The sequence below is a fragment of the Tachypleus tridentatus genome, chromosome 13 (genome assembly GCF_004210375.1).
Source record: "Tachypleus tridentatus isolate NWPU-2018 chromosome 13, ASM421037v1, whole genome shotgun sequence".
Classification (NCBI taxonomy): domain Eukaryota; kingdom Metazoa; phylum Arthropoda; class Merostomata; order Xiphosura; family Limulidae; genus Tachypleus; species Tachypleus tridentatus.
In genome coordinates this window covers 246,404,814-246,424,117 of record NC_134837.1, presented here as the reverse complement: position 1 = coordinate 246,424,117, position 19,304 = coordinate 246,404,814, and the positions used below count along the sequence as shown (strand labels likewise).

General features: G+C 32.1%; 1 protein-coding gene across 2 annotated transcripts in view; it reads left to right on the top strand.

The window, feature by feature from the left end:
• LOC143239578 (nephrin-like) overlaps window positions 1-19,304 on the top strand; it is a 121,701-nt gene that overhangs the window by 99,562 nt on the left and 2,835 nt on the right. For both annotated transcript variants that reach the window (XM_076480777.1, XM_076480776.1), the window contains exons 2-4: window positions 1,400-1,732; window positions 15,535-15,645; window positions 17,925-18,128. In XM_076480777.1, the coding sequence (XP_076336892.1) occupies window positions 1,400-1,732; window positions 15,535-15,645; window positions 17,925-18,128 (648 nt within the window). The remainder of the gene's footprint in view (window positions 1-1,399; window positions 1,733-15,534; window positions 15,646-17,924; window positions 18,129-19,304) is intronic.

Here is a 19,304-nt window from a genome sequence, read left to right as displayed (position 1 = left end):
TTGGCCAAATAATCTGAAGAGAAAAACACTTGTGGCTTAAACTGTCCCTGGCTGACACTGTAATGTTCCTTACTTAAGAACAGAGTCAAGTGAGAAATGTCTTTGATCAGATTCCAAAACTAATCGTTTCTTATAACAGCAGTGTTACACAAGCATCAAATATAACGCTCGTGTGAATCGAAACGTTTATTAATGTGATCAGTTTTCTTACAAACTTGAAATAACTTGACCATCTCTCCATACTTACTAAGTTCAAAAAGCAATCTGATACACCACATTATCTATTTGGTTCTCTTGTGCATATAAATGAGTGCTCTACAGAATTATGAAAGGTCACGCAAGGTGATTGGTTTAGAACACACTTTAAAATTCACCCTGCTCTGACCTTAATATTAGTATATATATGTGAACATTTGTGTTAATAAACATCTATGTAGGTTGTTTTGAGCTTCTACTTAAATAACTACGGGTTTTAAACTTAAGCATATTGCCAAGTATCCTGAAATGAGGACTATATTATGTACAATGCTTAATACATTGTTCAATTAAAACAATGCAAATAATAGTTTACACTCAAAACCATTTAATATTTTTTGTTACATAAGATGTCTTAATATACGTATTTATCATAAATGGTAACAGTCTTACTTTATTGCAGGTGACTTATCACCTTTTCGTGTATATTTGAATAAATAGACGATAATGAATTTTTACTAACCTCATTTTCCCAGACAAAATTTACTGTTAGTTTATAGCCAGAAAGAGCATATTCTAATTAGATCGACCCTTATAGCTGCTTGGTAGCAATATAGTTTACAATACACATCTCTGAATAATTTTTTTCCTCTTTTTCTGTTCCCTGAAAAATCAGCGGTAAACTCAAGAGTTTATAGCTCTATAAATAAGGGTTCATTATCCAATGTAAGCAAATCACATATAGCCCATTGTGCAGCTTTGCATTTTTAAACAAATATATTTTGCTTTTCTACGTATAAAATACTTAAAATTGGGCCTTGAATTTCTTACAAAAATTAGCATTTAGCTTAAAAACTTTAGACGCTCATATAGTAACAGGTGAGTTTAAATAAATAATTCTAAATATCTATATACATTTATAGATTCAAAGCGAGATCACCTGTAATCTATTCTATTGAATGAACATCTTATGGACATAAATAAATTTCGTATGAAATTATAAATGCTTGATACAATATTAGAGAAAAGCATTCCCTGAGACTATGCACACATTTAGGTAGATATAAATTTCAACGTCTATATAATTTTGTTGGGTATGCCTTCATTTTCTTTTTAAGCAACCTTCAGTTATTAACTGGTATTTAGTATTCGTATGACATAACTATTTAGAGCAAATTTCAATAAGCTTTTCATTACTTTACAGGTAATGTTGTTGTTGAAAGTGTGACAGGAGGACACGCTGAATTACCTTGTAACTTCTCTTCCTTAAATGAGGAAAAAGTATCAATTATATTATGGTACAAAGATAACTCTACAAAACCCATTTATATCTTAGACGCTAGAAACGGAATCACCAATACACCTAAGCACATTCCAGGTGGAACCTTAAACAACAGGTCCTATTATAATGTCTCCGCCTACCCGTCCATCCTTCAAGTTTGGGGCATTAAAGAAGAAGATATGGGAAGGTATAAGTGTAGAGTTGATTACAAGCATGAACCAACGGAGTATTTCTTTGCCTTTCTTCAAGTTTTTGGTAAGTTTCTAAGAAAATATTTTGTATAGAATCATTAATGTTTCAAGTCCATACTTTTTTCGATATTATCATTAACTTAACCTCTATTCAGACAACATATATAAATGTTAGATGAGAATACCATACACAATAACGATTGAAACCTTAAATAAGTGTTAACTATTATAATTTATTTCGGACGAGTCTCCAATTTATTATATTAGGTAATTTAGTGTATAACTATTTCAAACAACCGGAAATTTCAATTTCAATTCAGTAGTTAATTAACTGTTACTATGTATCAACTTTATATTACTTGCCAACAAGATTGATACACACAATCTCCTTTTTTAACACAAATATATTTTAATACACAAACAAATAAATATACAATTTATAATGACGGTTATTAATAATAGTTATTACAAATTATACTTTATACACAAGAGTTTTACAAGCCTAGAAACAGCTCTAAGTCTTATATTTAGTCTAAAACTAAATATTTTATCGACGATCCAGGTCCACAACGAACAAATCAATTCTGAGTTGATATTGTTACAATTCGCTTAAGCTAACGACGTCTTTCTTGGTTAGCCTCACACCAGTTAAACTTTCACTTCTTACTGAAGAAAATATTTAATGTCCTCGTAGAAACAATAACGTCCGAAGTAATTTACTGAAGTTAAACACTTTGTAATATTCGAAATCTATAACGTTCTTGGTCAAGCTCTGTAGTTTTACGATTAATTGACGTTAATCACAATTATAGCTTCCTAAGTCTATAGTGTACAACTGTAGCTGTCCAATAATATTCTCCTCCGTCTCACGACGAGCCGCTTTTTATAAGGCTCACACTATTTTCTTGACACTTCAACAATCTTGTAGCGCGTTTTCGTAAACAAATGTTGTTGATACTCATTTTCAAAATGTTTCACAATTTCGGAGAAAAGGTGAGACTTGCGCAATATACAGCCTAAAATATATGACAATGCAAAAAAAGAAAATTGTACAGAAACAAATTTGTGGAACTAAAATGAATGTATAATAGTATATCTGTTACAGCAGAAAGTAGAGTGTTTCACTCAAAATTGTATTATTATACACTTTTTACCATTAATTCGTTGCTGGAGACAACGTCAAGTACTTAATATGTCTTTTGGCCTTAAAAGCTGCTCCAACGAAGTAGATGATATCAAATTACTAACTACATTCGTCAAAACTGTATGTATCTCTATTTGTTGGTGCATTAGCATTATCTTATACATGTATTAAATGTTCTTTAAATCTTTATTTGTTAGTTTATTATTCTATGGACCATGTAACAGAAAACTGATACTCTTACTACTTTGTGTGCATCATTATATTGAAGTGCATGTTTAATGCACACAAAGTGACGCTCCTTTAAGAATAAGTATCCTGAGCAGAGATTTGATATCCATACCTTACTAAATCTTTTTTTTTATTTTAATAATTTTCCTTGCTATTATTTAAAATAAAATGGAAATGTACGTAAGCTATATCTTGCAGTTTTCAATAAGCATCTTGTATTACAATAAATTAATCTTTTACAGAACTGAAATGATACTTGTCCTAAATAACGAAACGCATGGACAACAATGTACCTAAAAATTGACCTAAAATAAGACAAAAAGTCATAAATAAGAAAAATCCTCACATAAAATATTGAAACAAATTACAACAGATAATTATAGAGAATTGCGATTTCTCCAAATCAAAGAGCACAATTTCTTAACAAACTTACCCACATTACATCTCAATGACATTATAACACCCATTCAACTATAATACAAGTAATAAAAATTAATAATGCTGTACGGATGAAAATAACAAAAAGTACAGAAACAAGTTAAGGATGAATACACAAAGCCATACAAAAATCCTTACATAAGTAGCAATATATTTTCAAGAATAATTTTTACAAACAACTAAATGTCAAATTTCTGTCACTTGCATGAATTCAGATTTCAATAAAAGCATTTAAACTGAGTAATGTTACAGTCTTACAATGGCTAATACCCATAAGCTTGCAACATTCACTCAGTAGCTACTTATGTAGGGATTCTGTATGGTTTTGTTTTATACGGAAAGAACATCAAACATTGGTGATCTAACTCTACTGACGCCAGAACCAGAATAATCAGTAGAGCATTTAGCTCTTATGCTACTCGCTGATTCTCTACTATAGCGATATTTTAAGGCTAAACTGAAGGTCTTAATGTATTCGCAAGACAGCTTGTATGGGTATTGAAACTTTCATTAAAATGAAGTACAGAACAACGTTTCGACCTTTTTTAGGTCATCTTAAGATTAACCTGAAGTGGGTTTCTCACCATCATGAAAGTCTTAGTTTCTCAAAACTTCATAACTCTGAGATAGGTAAATATCTATGATCAATTTTTGTGTATTGTTTGAGATTTAATAAATAATTAAATTCACATCTTATACTCACACAAATTTAAAAAACTTTATTAAAACTATCAACTGCTTCCACTTTAGAAGCACACTGTACTTATATATGTTTTGACATTCTCTGCGTCGTCTTCAGAAGTAACTTACAAGATACAATTTCTACATTTTTCCCCTGTCATGTGATATTACATTACATTGTTATAAACATAATTCGCTAGTCAACCTTTATAGTACATTACGTCAAATACACTACATAACATTTTTTTTTGAAAATTTTGCTTCCTGAAAAGTTTTTGCTGATTGTGACACGTACCTGGTGGGTATGCACAAACATAGTTTTGATTTTGCTTCATCACGTAGGAACTCTGAGAAATAGACAGTTAACTGTTTACCGGCAATAACGTATTTAATTACGTTTATGTTTCTAATACGTTATTAAATTCAACATAATTAAAAGTGTTTTGCTCCTGATTTTCATTTGTATTCAATGTCCGGTGCATCACGCTGCAATGTCCAACAGTAGTCAGCAAGCATAGACGGATTCCAGTTGCCCTGATATCGTTTTTCCATTGTAGCAATGTCTAGGTGAAACTTAAGATTTCGATGAAACGATACGTGATGGGCAAATTTGGATGTGATTTTCGTGATCAGCAGCCAAAAATCTACAAGGAACAACAGTGTTCAAGAAGCAAAAACTTTGTTATGCAGTGTTATCAACGTACTGACTTCCTGTCCCTTTAACCCTGTTTAAATCATTTTTTACTGTTTTAATTCGATTTTTTATGATGATTCTCTGAATTTGAAACACAGCATATTGCAAGTTTGAGCTAAAATTGTAGTTGGTTTTTCACAAAATTGTGTTGTACTTTTTACGTCTTCAGCTTCAGCTGAGTTTTCTATTTTCTTATTTCTTACGTAATATTTATTTTCCTGTAATCTGTATTTTCTAATTCAGTTTGACCATTGTAAATACTCCCATATTCACATTATATTTTATAAATCCTAGTTTTATCTTCTAATTCCATTATATCTTTACCATTTTCTAAAAATTTATTTAATCATATTTATAAGTTTAAAAATAAAACAAAAGTTTTGCTGTTTTAAAAAAACTTTAAATAAGTGACCAATTAGTCCTGAAATAGGAAGAAAACTCAAAGTTTCTTTTTTGGTATTTTCATGAACAGATTTTATAGTAGTATTTTTCAATAACATTGAACCTGGCCCGGCATGGCCAGACAGTTAAGGCATTCGACTCGTAATCTCAGAGTCGCGGGTTTGAATTCCCGTCACACCAAACATGCTCGCCCTTTCAGCCGTGTAAGCGTTATAATGTCACGGCAAATCACACTATTCGTTGGTAAAAGAGTAGCCCAACAGTTGGCAGTGGGTGGTGCTGACTAACTGCCTTCCCTCTAGTCTTACACTGTAAAATTAGGGACGGCTAGCACAGATAGCCCTCGAGTAGCTTTGTGCGAAATTCCAAAACAAACAAACAATCGTTTCTATAATCTTCCTGTCTTGAACATATTTTTAAAGCTCTGTAAAAATATTAACTAAATACAGAGTTTTTTGTGTTTTTCATGATATGGTTCCTTGTGTGGTGGTATGATAAGAGTAAGAATTTTCTATAAACTGATATTCTCAAAGTTACCACATATTACTTTTTAATTAGTACGTCTAGAAGACGTAAGCTATTATTTTTTTCAATTCTACTGAGGACTACTGTGTTTAGTGATAACAATATATTCCTTAAACGTCTTGCAATCAATCGAACTTTTCATAAACAGATAGTAAAACTTCGGTGATCCTATGAATGAAAATAACTTTAATCTAATTCTATAAAAAATAGTAAGATACACCTCCCGATTGTTCAGTTCTCGGCCCGGCATGGCCAAGCGTGTTAAGGCGTGCGACTCGTAATCTGAGAGTCGCGGGTTCGCATCCCGGTCGCGCCAAACATGCTCGCCCTTTCAGCCGTGGGGGCGTTATAATGTGACGGTCAATCCCACTATTCGTTTGTTTGTAAAAGAGTAGTCCAAGAGTTGGTGTTGGGTGGTGATGACTAGCTGCCTTCCCTCTAGTCTTACACTGCTAAATTAGGGACGGCTAGCACAGATAGCTCTCAAGTAGTTTTGTGCGAAATTCAAAACAAACAAACAAACAAACAAATCTTCAGTTCTCCGAATTTCAAACTGTGGTTTTGAACAAAGATGATAATTTTGCAGTTACTAAATTTACCATATCTATTTTAAAATTAAAATTAAGCTTTGAAGACAAAAGCTAAATAATAAAATGCATTACAAATTTAATCAACCAAAGTAAGTTTCAGAAATAAAATAAGAAACCTCGCCTAATTCACCCGAAGTCAAGAAAAGGATGAATTTCCTAAATGTTTCTAAATTACAAAAAAATAATATTTTACGAGGCAATTACGCATTAAACAAAAATAGATTTACTAAGATATGGTTCAGATTAATTTAGTAAAAAGTTCCAGATTATTAAAAATCAGGAATCCTATATAACAGAATATGACCACAACAGAAAGAAAAAGCTCAAAACATGATGGGAAAACAAAAAAAAAAAACACATTACGTGGATTTAGAAAGCTATTAAAGGAACTTCTATTGTAAAAAACAACAACAACTGAACAATATCATTCCTTAATGCTAAGTCCTTCAGCTGTATGTCTGTGAACTTACACCATTAGAAATCAGTTTTTGATACCCGTGGTGGGCAGAGCACACATAGCCCATTGTATAGCTATATGCTTAATTACAAATAACCCTTAATGTTAAATACCTCAAATCAAAAACCTAAATTTACCCAATCAAATATTTAGTAAACCCTACCTATAATAAGTTTGTTTTTCGCACAAAGCTACGCGAGGGCTATCTGTTCTAGGTGTCCCTAATTTAGCAGTGTAAGACTAGAGAGAAGGCAGCTAGTCATCAATACCCATCGCCATCTCTTAGGCTACTCTTTTACCAACGAATAGTGGGATTGATCATACACATTATAACTTCTCCACGGCTGAAAGGGCGAGCATGATTGGCGCGATTGGGGTGCGAACCCGCGACCCTCGGATTACGAGTCGCACGCCTTACGCGATCGGCCATGCCGGGCCTACCTATAATGAGAAATTAAATAGATACTATTAAAAGAATTACTATAATATATGGTCTGCTTAAAGTCCGTAAGAATCACATATTCTTTCGCGCACAATTAGTAAATACTTCAAATTTTCTTTATAAATAGGAAAAAAACTGTAGTTTTAAAGGAATGAAAAAATCGCTGGTTATTCATAGAATTACTACAAGAAATATCCAAAACAAAATAAATGCTGCAATAAAAAGTACACAAACAAGTAAAACGATAGAAGTTGGATCGGTTTTTAGACTGTTTCATTTAGCTATACGGATCATAATGCCATCCAAAGTAGGGTTTTAAAATTACTTTAAAATATATCCAACTGGCATCATATTACTTTATTGTGTACATTTTATTACAGCATTTATTTTGCTTTGAATATTTCTTCGTAGCAATTCTCGAATAACCAACGATCCTCACTTTCCGTTAAAACTTTATTTTTCCTGTTTGTTTATTCAGTTTTTATAGTTCCATGAAATGGAAACAACAGCAACAACCTCTCAGTACAGACCGTCATATTCCTGATAGCTGTAACTTCCCGAGAATTAAAACCACAATCCCAAATTTATAAAACTTAATACATATTTGGTCTACAATGGTATAAAACTGCCAAAGTAGGGAATAAAGTTTATATATTTCTAATTGTAGTCTTAATTCTTGTTTCATTGCTTTTCAACGAGGTCCCTATTTCATTTCAAAATTTATAATTTTATTTGTTCGTTTACTGTTTAATGTTTTATTTGTATTGTATACTTTACCTTCAGAAATTGTCGCGTATGTAGTCATTCAATATGTGGCATCATTCGTTCGGCTGAATTAGATTGAAAAGATGCTACAAACTAACATAATGTATACATTATGCATATATAAATATATGGATTTTTTATGGAAATATCAAAAGCGAATACCCACTCATCAATCAACTAACCTGGAGAAATTTTGTAGCGATAGTCTGAGCTGTCTACCTGCTAGCCTCGTGGAAGTGATCGACTACGTTGGTAGTAGGCAAAAACGTTGATGTTTTAGAAAGTTTTGAATTGTTTTACTGGAAACGTTAACGATCTTTTTTAGCGAATTATTGGAAAATATGCGCATTATATATCGTAACCTATAATATGAATGGTCATCTTTTAACTTAGGAATTCGATAGAGTGGTTTGTCGGCGCGTGAATTATTTGGTATCTTTGTCGATTCCCACTATTAGGTACTACCGTACTTAAAATATTTACAAGTGTGCACTGGGAGAAAGTAATTCAGTATTGAACTAAACTCAAAAGATTGACTAATCACTAAAATCTAATTTTTTTATTTCTGTAAGGTTTGGTTTGGTTTGTTTTAAATTTTGCGCAAAGCTACACGAGGACTATCTGCGCTAGCCATCCCTAATTTGGCAGCGTAAGACTAAAGGGAAGGCAGCTAGTCATCACCACCCACCGCCAACTCTTGAGCTACTCTTTTACCAACGCATAGTGGGATTGATCGTAACATTATAACGCTCCCACGGCTGAAAGGGCGAGCATGTTTGGTGTGAAGTCTATAAGGAGTTTTTTGTAAAAGATAATTAAGCAAGATTCTTTGAGCTAATATTTTTGTTTTTTTATTTGCAATGAATAAATATTAAACATTCCAACTGTTTATGTAAAAAATTCTAATTTTACAATTCTTGAACAAACGTCTTACTGTTTTTATTCACTTCAAAAATTTATCATTATGAAACTGTGTTTTCCTTCCCAAATTACATAGGTTTTGTATTTGTTAAATATGAAATAATTTAGTTGTAGTATCTTTTTTCTTGCCCTCAGCTAGTACAGCGGTAAGTCTAAAAACTTACAACTCTAAAATCAGGGGCTCGAATCCCCTCGGTGGTGTCAGCAGATAGCCCGATTTGCTATAAGAAAACACGCAGACACACTCTCTTCTTCTAGCTTTCTCTAAAATACTAGATAGTGTGTGGTACAAGGCATAACCTGACACCAACGAATAGAAAATTCTAGCTTTTTTATTAAATACCTTACAGTAATCACACTGCCACTCAAAATTTAATAATCCAATTGATTATGTATTTGATTTCTCAGGGACTGAACGAAGCTTTGTTACTAGAGTTTCGTACTGTAGATCTGATGTTCCCTGGATCGTTCCCCTTTGCCGAGAAAAAAATATAAATTGCGTTTTTGGAGTTATGAGTGAGTTATAAGAGTGACAGTCAAATTCCACCATTCTATTAGAGTAGCCCAGCAACGAGCTGACGGTTGGTGTTGTTGACTAGCTGCCTTCTCTGTTAGTCTTTGTGCAAAATTTAACAAACAACTATTGTTGTTGTTGTTTTGAATTAAGCACAAAGCTACACAATGGGCTATCTGTCCTCTGACTACCACGGATATCGAAACCTGGTTTCTAGCGTTGTAAGTCCACAGACATACCGCTGAGCCACACAACAGCAATTCGTCATATCAGCAATTGCTTTTAGAGCACAAAAAATGTTCAAAATAATTAAAATTAATCATGTGCATTGGACTTCAGAAATACTGACAAAATTTCTTCAGTCATTACGATACAGCTGGTTATCTGGTAGAACATTAAAGGATGCAACCTTATAAATAACATTTGCCGGTCTACACGTGAAATAAACAACGTATTTCGTATAAGCTATATTCAAGATTACGTGTGATCTAACACAAACACTAAAGAGAGAGTTGTAACATTGTTTTCCCTTCCCATAAGTTGGTAGATAAAAGTATTGCAAATGTTTATAACCATGTATTGAGAGAAGTCGACGTATTTTAACAGTTATTATAACACGGCTTCATTTTACCTTCAACGTTCACCGAAGAATATCTTGTTATATAGTCCCCAGCTGGTACAGCGGTAAGTCTTCGAATTTACAACGCTAAAATCAGGGGTTCGATTCCCCTCGATGGACTCAGCAGATAGCCTTATCTGGCTTTGCTATAAAAAGCACACACAAACTCTTGTTATATTAGGTATTAATACGTCTTTATGAGACGTTTAAAAAAAAACCAATAAGAAGTGATATGTATAAAAAGTTACATCGATCAAAAAAGTTACAGCAAATTACAAACGAACAGTTAAATAACATTAAATATCTCCGGTTAAAGACTCTAGGTGTACGTTAATATATACATTAATTTGTTCTTAGTGATTCTTCTCGAACAGATATACACTTCTAGCACGCTTAAGATATATGATCTTATCTTCCAGGTATCTCCTACTTGTATCCTGTTAAATTCTTATCAAATGTTCATGAAGGTAAAACACAGCACGTGCCAAATAATACATTATCCAGAATTTTACCAGAGCGAGTGCCCAGAATTATCCAATATTTATCAACAGAATATCTTCTCGACCACTCTGTCTCAATTTTGTGGTGTTATATACCCATTTATTTTCATTTACTATATATATATATATATAATAAGATATTATTTATTCCACATCATATCTTACATTGAACCACGTTCTTTTGTTTTGTTTTTATACATTAGTGACGAGGTTGTTGAACATTAGTAATAACTCAAGATCATTTATTATTGAAATACTTTTTTGTTTTGTTTTTTGTTGAAGATCATATTGAAATTACCTGGTAAAACTACATAATAGGCATAAACTGAACGTCTGTTGATAGAAAAAATCTATCAATCAGTACGACACATATATGCTTCAAATTCTTCAAAGTTGAAAGATTTAACCGTATATTTAATCGTAATAATAATTTGGTAGTAATCAGATATTTAATGATGATTTCTTTGCAATTTCAACCCATTATAAGATCAGATAAATCCACAGCATTTCCTTAACCTTATTATTTACATTATTAGTTGCACAACTTTATCCTTTTAGTTAACGTTGCGCTTTTGTAATTATTTTCTAATAACTGGCTATCTTATATTGATAAAATACCTTCAAGGATTATTTACATTGTTGTATTTTATGTTGTTTACTGTGTATGTATAAAGAGAGTTCAGTACGTTATAATGAAAAATTTTGAAGGCTTACCACTTCGTTACAGTCTTTGTCGTCACGTCCAGTCATTCTCTATTTGACGACTGTACATTTTGAAAATAATAGTGAGTTTCATTTCTTCATGAGTTAAAGTGTTTTGCTACCGGAAGTTATTTATTTCATTTGATTTTTGATTTCTGGTTATTATAACGTTTGTTTGTTTGTTTGTTTTGAAATTCGCGCCAAGCTACACGAGGACTATCAGCACTAGCTGTCCCTAATTTAGCAGTGTAAGACTAGAGAGAAGGCAGATAGTCGTCACCACCCACCGCCAAATCTTGAGCTACTCTTTTACCAACGAATAATGGGATTAACAGTACCATTATAACGCCCCCACGGCTGAAAGGACGAGTATGTTTGGTGCGATAGGGATTCGATATTAATTTTCGTACAATTGTTTTAGTTTGGACTACTTATTGGAAATTGGGTTAGATAAATAACGTTTCTAGCAGAGTAGGTTTAGTGATTTTAAACTGTTTTTGATTGTCTTTATAGGAAAATTTGTTCGTTTCCTACACAAACTTAAAGGCTTGACATCTCTTGATATTGCAAGGATTTGTTTGTTTGTTTTTTAATTTCGCACAAAGCTACTCGAGAGCTATCTGTGCTAGCCGTCCCTAATTTAGCAGTGTAAGACTAGAGGGAAGGCAGCTAGTCATCACCACCCACTACCAATTCTAGGGCTACTCTTTTACCAACGAATAGTAGGATTGACCGTCACTTCATAACACCCCCACGGCTGAAAGGACAAACATGTTCGATGCGACGTGGATGCGAACCCGCGACCCTCAGATTACGAGTCGCACGCCTTAACACGCTTGACCATGCCAGGCTTTATTGCAAGGATGAGTTTCACCTGTAGTTGGCTTGAAGTTGACTTTAGCGCGAACTAAGTAAAAATGTAAAGTTTTATTATTTTCTGAAAGAAACAACGGTAACTTCTGTAAAAATTGGATTTTAGTCAATCATTAAGTTAAAGTACATGAAAGTGTGTGTTTTATTTAGTATTCGGGGTGGACATTTTAGTTTAGGTGACAGTTAATAACCAGTCGATTTTGAATTATTGTACAAAGCATAGGTCTACAGAGGAATCTTTATCTATTATTCAACTTGATTCTGTCTCATCTTTCCATTATCACTGATGTTTTTGATCAAGGACCAATTCCTTGTTGAATCTTGTCATTTAAGTACTTGTTATATACATTTTACAGAGCCCTTCCAAATATTGCATTAATTTTATCATTTTCTAAAATTATTTTGATATATGGGGTCTGAGGGATCAAACTGCCTACAGAGAATTTTCCACATTGTTTGTATACTATTCTCTTTTTCTGTCTTTGTTTTCGCTGAAATTGTAAGGTTGTATTATTGAATTTAGTTTTCTCCTGTCTGTTCTTATTTTTTCCCTTATTAGATGACACTTGATCGTGTTGGTAGCTTGTCACGGGCCATAGTCCATTAAAATTCTATTTAAGATTCTTTTTTGCTTGATTTTTCGTCCTTGTTTACTTTTTGAACTTGATATTATTTCACATTTTATAGTGTTTTACTTTTGACATTTTTATCTGTTGTTTGGCATAAATATCCTATTTGCTTTGTGCTAAAATACGCCAACCAACCAAACAATTAATATTCACTTTTACACTCTTCGGATCTTCGTATGGCCCGATAGTTAATGTACTCAGCTTGCAGTTTGTATATTTTTGGATCGAAAGTCATCCCTAAACATCATCGCACATTCAACCGTGAGGGTCTTTTAATGTCATGGTCAATCTCACTGTTCTGTTCTTAAAAGTAACTCAAAAGTTAGCAGAAGGTGGTGTTGACTAACTACCTTTCCTCTCGTCAATCACTTCAGATGTTTGTTCTAATTCTCATGATTAAAAAAAAAGTTCATTTGTTCTTCTTCTGTTATAATGCCACATGAGAAATTTAAACAGACTTAGATATGTTTCTTACTAGCGATTTTCAGGATGGCTGCTAGAGTCTCTGTATTTATATAATCAGGCACTTCACAACACTAAATATTGACATTTACAAGGAAGAGAAGTCCTGTTTTTGTTTTTTTTCAATTTAAATGATTAAAAAGACTTGGCAAATATCATTTCTTCTCTTGCAATTTTACTTATTACATCATTGCACAACTGTTATTATTCAATACCTCTCCTATGGTCATTTTGTGGCTACTAGTGCTTTAAGATAATATCTGAACATATATATATTCATCTTTACCCTTTTACTCTCCTTCTTGTTTTTCTCTATTCTTCTCCTTCTGTTTCGTGAAGCGTGTTTGTTATTGCTTAGTCATAACTGTGATGACTTATAGTTTAAAGCACATACTACTATTAATGGATCTGTCCAAAGAAAGCTAAAAATCTTACTGTACAGTTGTTAAAAGAAACAGTAGTTTAAATACATAATTTGTAAGATATTAGTCTGTCTTTGTGACAGTTTATTTCTTTAGATGGTGAAATCTTCGAACAATACAAAAGCGTGATTTAAGATGTTGTTTATATGACCCCAACTATATTTGACAAACATAGATAGTTCGACCATATACATTATTTCCTATTTTAATAGCAAGTTTTCTTGTCTGTGAATAACTAAGCATTAAGAGGCTTTTAATTTTGGTTGAGGTTTGTTGCTAAGCTCAAAGATAAGCGGTGGGATATTTTTGGTATGCTCACCATGGGTATTAGCATAAAAAGCTCTAAGACTTATCGCTGAGCCAATGGAGTATAGTTGAATTTTTTCTTTCATTTGTCATTTTCCAGGCTGGCTTATTCAATTATATAATTTCTGGCTTAAGATTTTTTTGTACATTTGGCTCTGGTTAACTGTTTCGCATTCAACTCAAAAGTTCATAAAGGATTAAAGATTATTTTAAAACTGTATCTTAATGTATCCATAGATAAAACTACTTTTATTTTTAGATTTTTTTTAAATAAAGAGCTTCGTTTTTCATACTGAGTGTCATCACGTCGCATGAGATTAGTTTTAAGTTTTGTTTTGGAGCTTAAAAGACGTTAATAAGAAGTGGAAGTCAATGTAAAGAACATAATTCATTTCATTTCGAAATATCTTTTCACTGAATATGCACATGCTAGGAACCTTATGAGTCGTATTTATTCACTTCAGCAGAATTTCTCAAAATCAAATAAATCCTTTTAGACTCAATGTTCATTGCAAGTTATCCAACAATAAAGAAATTTAACCTTGAAACATGCACTATTTGTGAAAGACGCATATAGAACGAAAAAAAAAAGAAATGAGGCCTAGGAAATATGCAAAAAAGAATTGAATGATTGAATGTATCATTTGTTAAAATATACTTGTTAAAACCTAAAATGTGTTAAAACATTCTTAAATTATAAACTCATTGACGACAAATGATTCATAACATTTCAATAAACAGAGCCTGATGTTATCCTGCCTTAAACAGCATTAGTGAATCGAATATTATTTATGCCAGAAATATTTTTTACAGAAACAATAACAATAAAAAACTATTCGATGGAACACGACATATCGTTCACAAGTTTTCGTAGATTTCGACATTTGCTCCTTAAATAAAGCTGGTTCTGTACAAACATTTTATTTCAAACTCCTTCCTAGTGAAGGTGTAATATTTAAAACTATTACGTTAAGGAGGTTATGGAGATGAACATCAAGAAATGGTTTCACCATGATTAAATCTAAACAGTAATGTAAGCATTTAAAAACTAAGTTGTATCAGTGAGGAAGAGAGAAAATAAGTTTTTTATAATGGATAATCAAATGCATTTAGTTAGCTTAAGCATTCCCAAAGACAATGGAAATTATATTGACGGATTAATTTAATTCTATGAAATAGCGACCACAATTGATAAAATAATAGTGTTTCAATTAGACAATATTTATTAATAGAAAAATAACAATAATTCAAAATTGCGATGAAATATTTTATTTGATTGCAGCTGTTTGGTAATATTACGTTTTACCATTGTGTCTCTATGATTAGTATAACAGTCTGTGAGTCTATTTGGGCAACGAAACCGAACATATGAGCTCCAGCAACATGTACTAAATACAGTTTGACCCATGAATCGTTTTTAAAATTAAGTAAAGCTTGAGATTTCACAACTGACTATAAACTATGATAAATGGGTCGGTGAATTAATGTAAAGCTGGTTAGTGTCGTTATTCTTAAAATGTTTGATAAGTTCTACCATTCATATTTTATACAGTTCTTCCTAGAGAAACCATTATAATGGATACATATGGACAAACACTTAAAGACTTGATTGGACCCTACAGGGAAGATACGTCGTTACTACTGATTTGTGAGGCTGATGGAGGTGAGCTGTTTTTCCAAGAAAACGTTCCACAATAAAAGTTTTCTAGTAAACTGACACTTTTTTCTTTTCATTTTGCTTGTTTGATTGTTTATTTAGAAACCTATTTGATGGAACACAACATATTGTTCACAAATTTTCGTAGATCTCGACGTTTGCTCCACTTGCTATCTTCTGTATCCACCGCGATGAACCGAACTTTGGATGTTAGCTTTATTACATTTGTGAATTTATCGCTGTCCCATAGAGGGATTCTTTTCTTTCAGTAAATATAAAAGTTTTTATCTCAATTAAAATCTGTCCACTCAGTTTAAACTAGCCAAGAAAAAAGAACAATAAGTTTTATATTTAAAATTGTGATATACCAACATTTAATTAATTATACATTAGATTTATGTTCAAATAATATTCAGATCCATTTTTGCTAAAATTGTCTTAGTAATATGTCTAAGGTTTATTCACTATTAGAATATTAAGTAATATACTATTCAATGCATCCTTCAGAAATGCAAAACATTATTATTTATAGATGTTTTTATACATTTATTTTCATGTTTTATTAAAACAATTAATAAGCGTATAATTTTCTGTTATATTTCTCTACATATATATCTAGTTATAAAACAGCAGTTAATTTGTATTTAATGCTATAACGAAAATAAGAAATTCATGAACATCGCCTTTTCTTAAAAGTAAAGATGTCTTTAATAAACACGTTTAAGATAGGTACATTGCATAAAGTTTGAATATAAAACCTATATGGGTGCATGTAATATGGAAAGACGACTGATTAATTAAATCTGAAGGTTCCACGGTTTGATAAATCCTTCTCCTCTACCAGGCATTCTTTATGCATTACCCGTCTGACACTGAAAGAACAAATATTGTATATAATAGAAGACTGAGAAGATGAAAACACAATAAACATATGTTGATTAAAAGTGTTAATCACCAGTTTAGTGACGTAGTTTGTATTATCATTTCATTTACAAAATATGTTGTGCTCATCACACTTAACTACTTACAACTGAAATATTTTTTCTATACATGTTTTAAATTTGTACATCTTGCTTGTGTCAAAATGAGTCGCACTTGATAAAGTTCTCAGTTATCTCGTTTAAAAGTATAACTATTATTAGATATATAGACATTAAATCCAAGGTAAAGTGTTTACGTAATAGACTTTTTGATATAGATTTCATGCAATAAAAAATATTTAAAAGTTGTTTATTTATACTTCATTATTTTCCTATTCTTAAAACGCTACTGAGATGAACCCCTCTCAAAATAAAACGTCAATCATTTATTAACTAAATGGTATCTTTCGCTCTTAACAAAGAATTTGTGCCCTTCATGGTCAAGTGGTCAGGGCACTGGACTCGTAATCTGAGGATTACGGCTTCAAATCCCCTTCACACCAAATATGCTCGCACTTTCAGCCGTGAGGCCGTTATAATATGATGGTTAATATCACTATTTGTTGGTAAAAGAGTAGCCCAAGATTTGTCTTAAATTTCTCAATTAGAGACTGTTAACGCAGATAGCCCTCGTGTAGTTTTGCCCGAACTTCAAAGCAAACAAAGAATTTCGTTTTCCCATCTTTGAATTTCTGTCACTGTTTTCTTCAAGTAAAAGTCATAATATATTAATATTAAAAGTTCATTTATTTTTATGAAAAAGTCGACTAGCCTTTTTATTTGAAATGAAAATAAAATTATGAACTTAGTCATTATGCTTAGTTTGATTATAAAATCAGTTTTTAACATGGTATGACCTATAAAATTTCCATGTATTCCGTACGTCATCCGTAATGAGTAGAACAGTTAAGTTCAACAGCTCAAAAGCTAAACAGCACGTTTTCTTCTTAAACTAAATTTGAAACCATTTTTTTTATTAATTAATAACTAAATATCTACTTTTGAAATCAAATACTGTAGTAGAGTCAAGTTCACAATACTCCTATTTTAATGTGTTTGTTTTTTCTTTTGTTTTTGTAGTAGTTCATGAGTTTAATATTTGTGTGTGTGTGTGTGTGTGTGTACAAACACGATACGTAATTGCTAGTGTTATTACTGCCTTTCCTATTTAGGAAATATATCATATATACTACTACAGTTGTTAATTATGTCGTTGGGAATTTCGTTAAATAATTTTGTGTTCCTTGATTGAGATCTGATATCCAGTTCAGACCCATTTCGTTTCTTACCAGCTTATTTTCCATCTACTTTTCTGCAATATAATTAAATTATCCTTAGATAGAAAAAGTTCTTTCTTATTCTTAGGAATTCCTCCTCCTGCTTTAACCTGGTGGAAAGGAGATTGCCTGTTCCAGTCCAACTATACCCTAACGCCACAAGGATTTCCAAGAAATGAGATCCTATTGCATCAGCTTCGCCGTGAAGATCTCCTCACATCTCTAACTTGTAAAGCTTCCAATACTAATCTCACTTCTCCAATATCGAGTTCAGTGACTGTGGATCTCTACTGTGAGTCTTACCTTTGTGATATGAATATAACATTACCTGTGATTATCGCTGCTGGTAAAAACTATACAAGCTTATGATCGTTTGAATAAAGTTATATCGCAAGCTTACTTTTCGAATAAACAAGATTTAAAAAGAATGCTCTTTTAATAAAGTCATTTAGCATCTAAAATTTATTTCTAAAAATAAATGCCTTCCCTAATAAATAACTTTAAAATCATGTTTAATACAAACGTGGAAGCAGTATATTCTCCTCTATATCTTTTTTTGCTTTGTTGATGCAAGGTGTGTAATTAAGTACCAGAATGTGGTAATGTGGTGGATTGTACATAAAACAGAAAAATCGGGATAGAAATATAATTTTTTAAACAGGAAGCAAAGAAAGAAATACATTACCCCATTATAACATTTAAAAATTCTTATTGGTAGCTGCTAAGCGCATTTTCTAGTGTGGTTGGTTGCTTGCTTTTGTTCTTTAATAAACCACATATTTCAAGCACGTTCTAGAACCTCATCAGCAAGTTCAATAGCCCAAGTAGACGAATCGAACTCTGGCACATACACCAAAATGTATTTAAATGTACCTACCACATTCTAGATACACGCTGTTTCCCTTTCATCGTGATGGATGGTTGAATGAAATATTTTGGCAATGCCAAATGAGAGTAGAATGTGACCGGAAAACCTTAAGTTTATATGGTAAATACACATCGTAACATGAGGAAAAGGTGGTTCTATAAAATAGTATCTGAATGATCTGATCTTCATGTGTATAAACTTAAGTACTGCCTTATGACATCTTTTTATGATAAGTCTCACGTTTCTGCTAATAGTATATGTACATTGATGATAATCTCATTTGATGTATCAATATAACTATGATAGTATTGTCACTCATATGTCCAGGGTGTGAGTGTGTCTTCACCAGAACTGGTATGGAAATTCAGTAGATCCATACGGAGATACACACAAACGTTCAGTTTTATGTCTTGCAGTTTTTATTGGCGTTTCTTTTGGGTTTTTTTTAACCGCTACTTCACCCCCTTTTGATGGATCTTCACCAAATATGGCATAATCGTTTGTACAAACTTTAGGTTTCACATTTTGTGCTTTGCAATACTTATTGACGCTTTGTATGTTTTATTTTTAACAACTGCATATAAGGGAAGCAAATTTTCA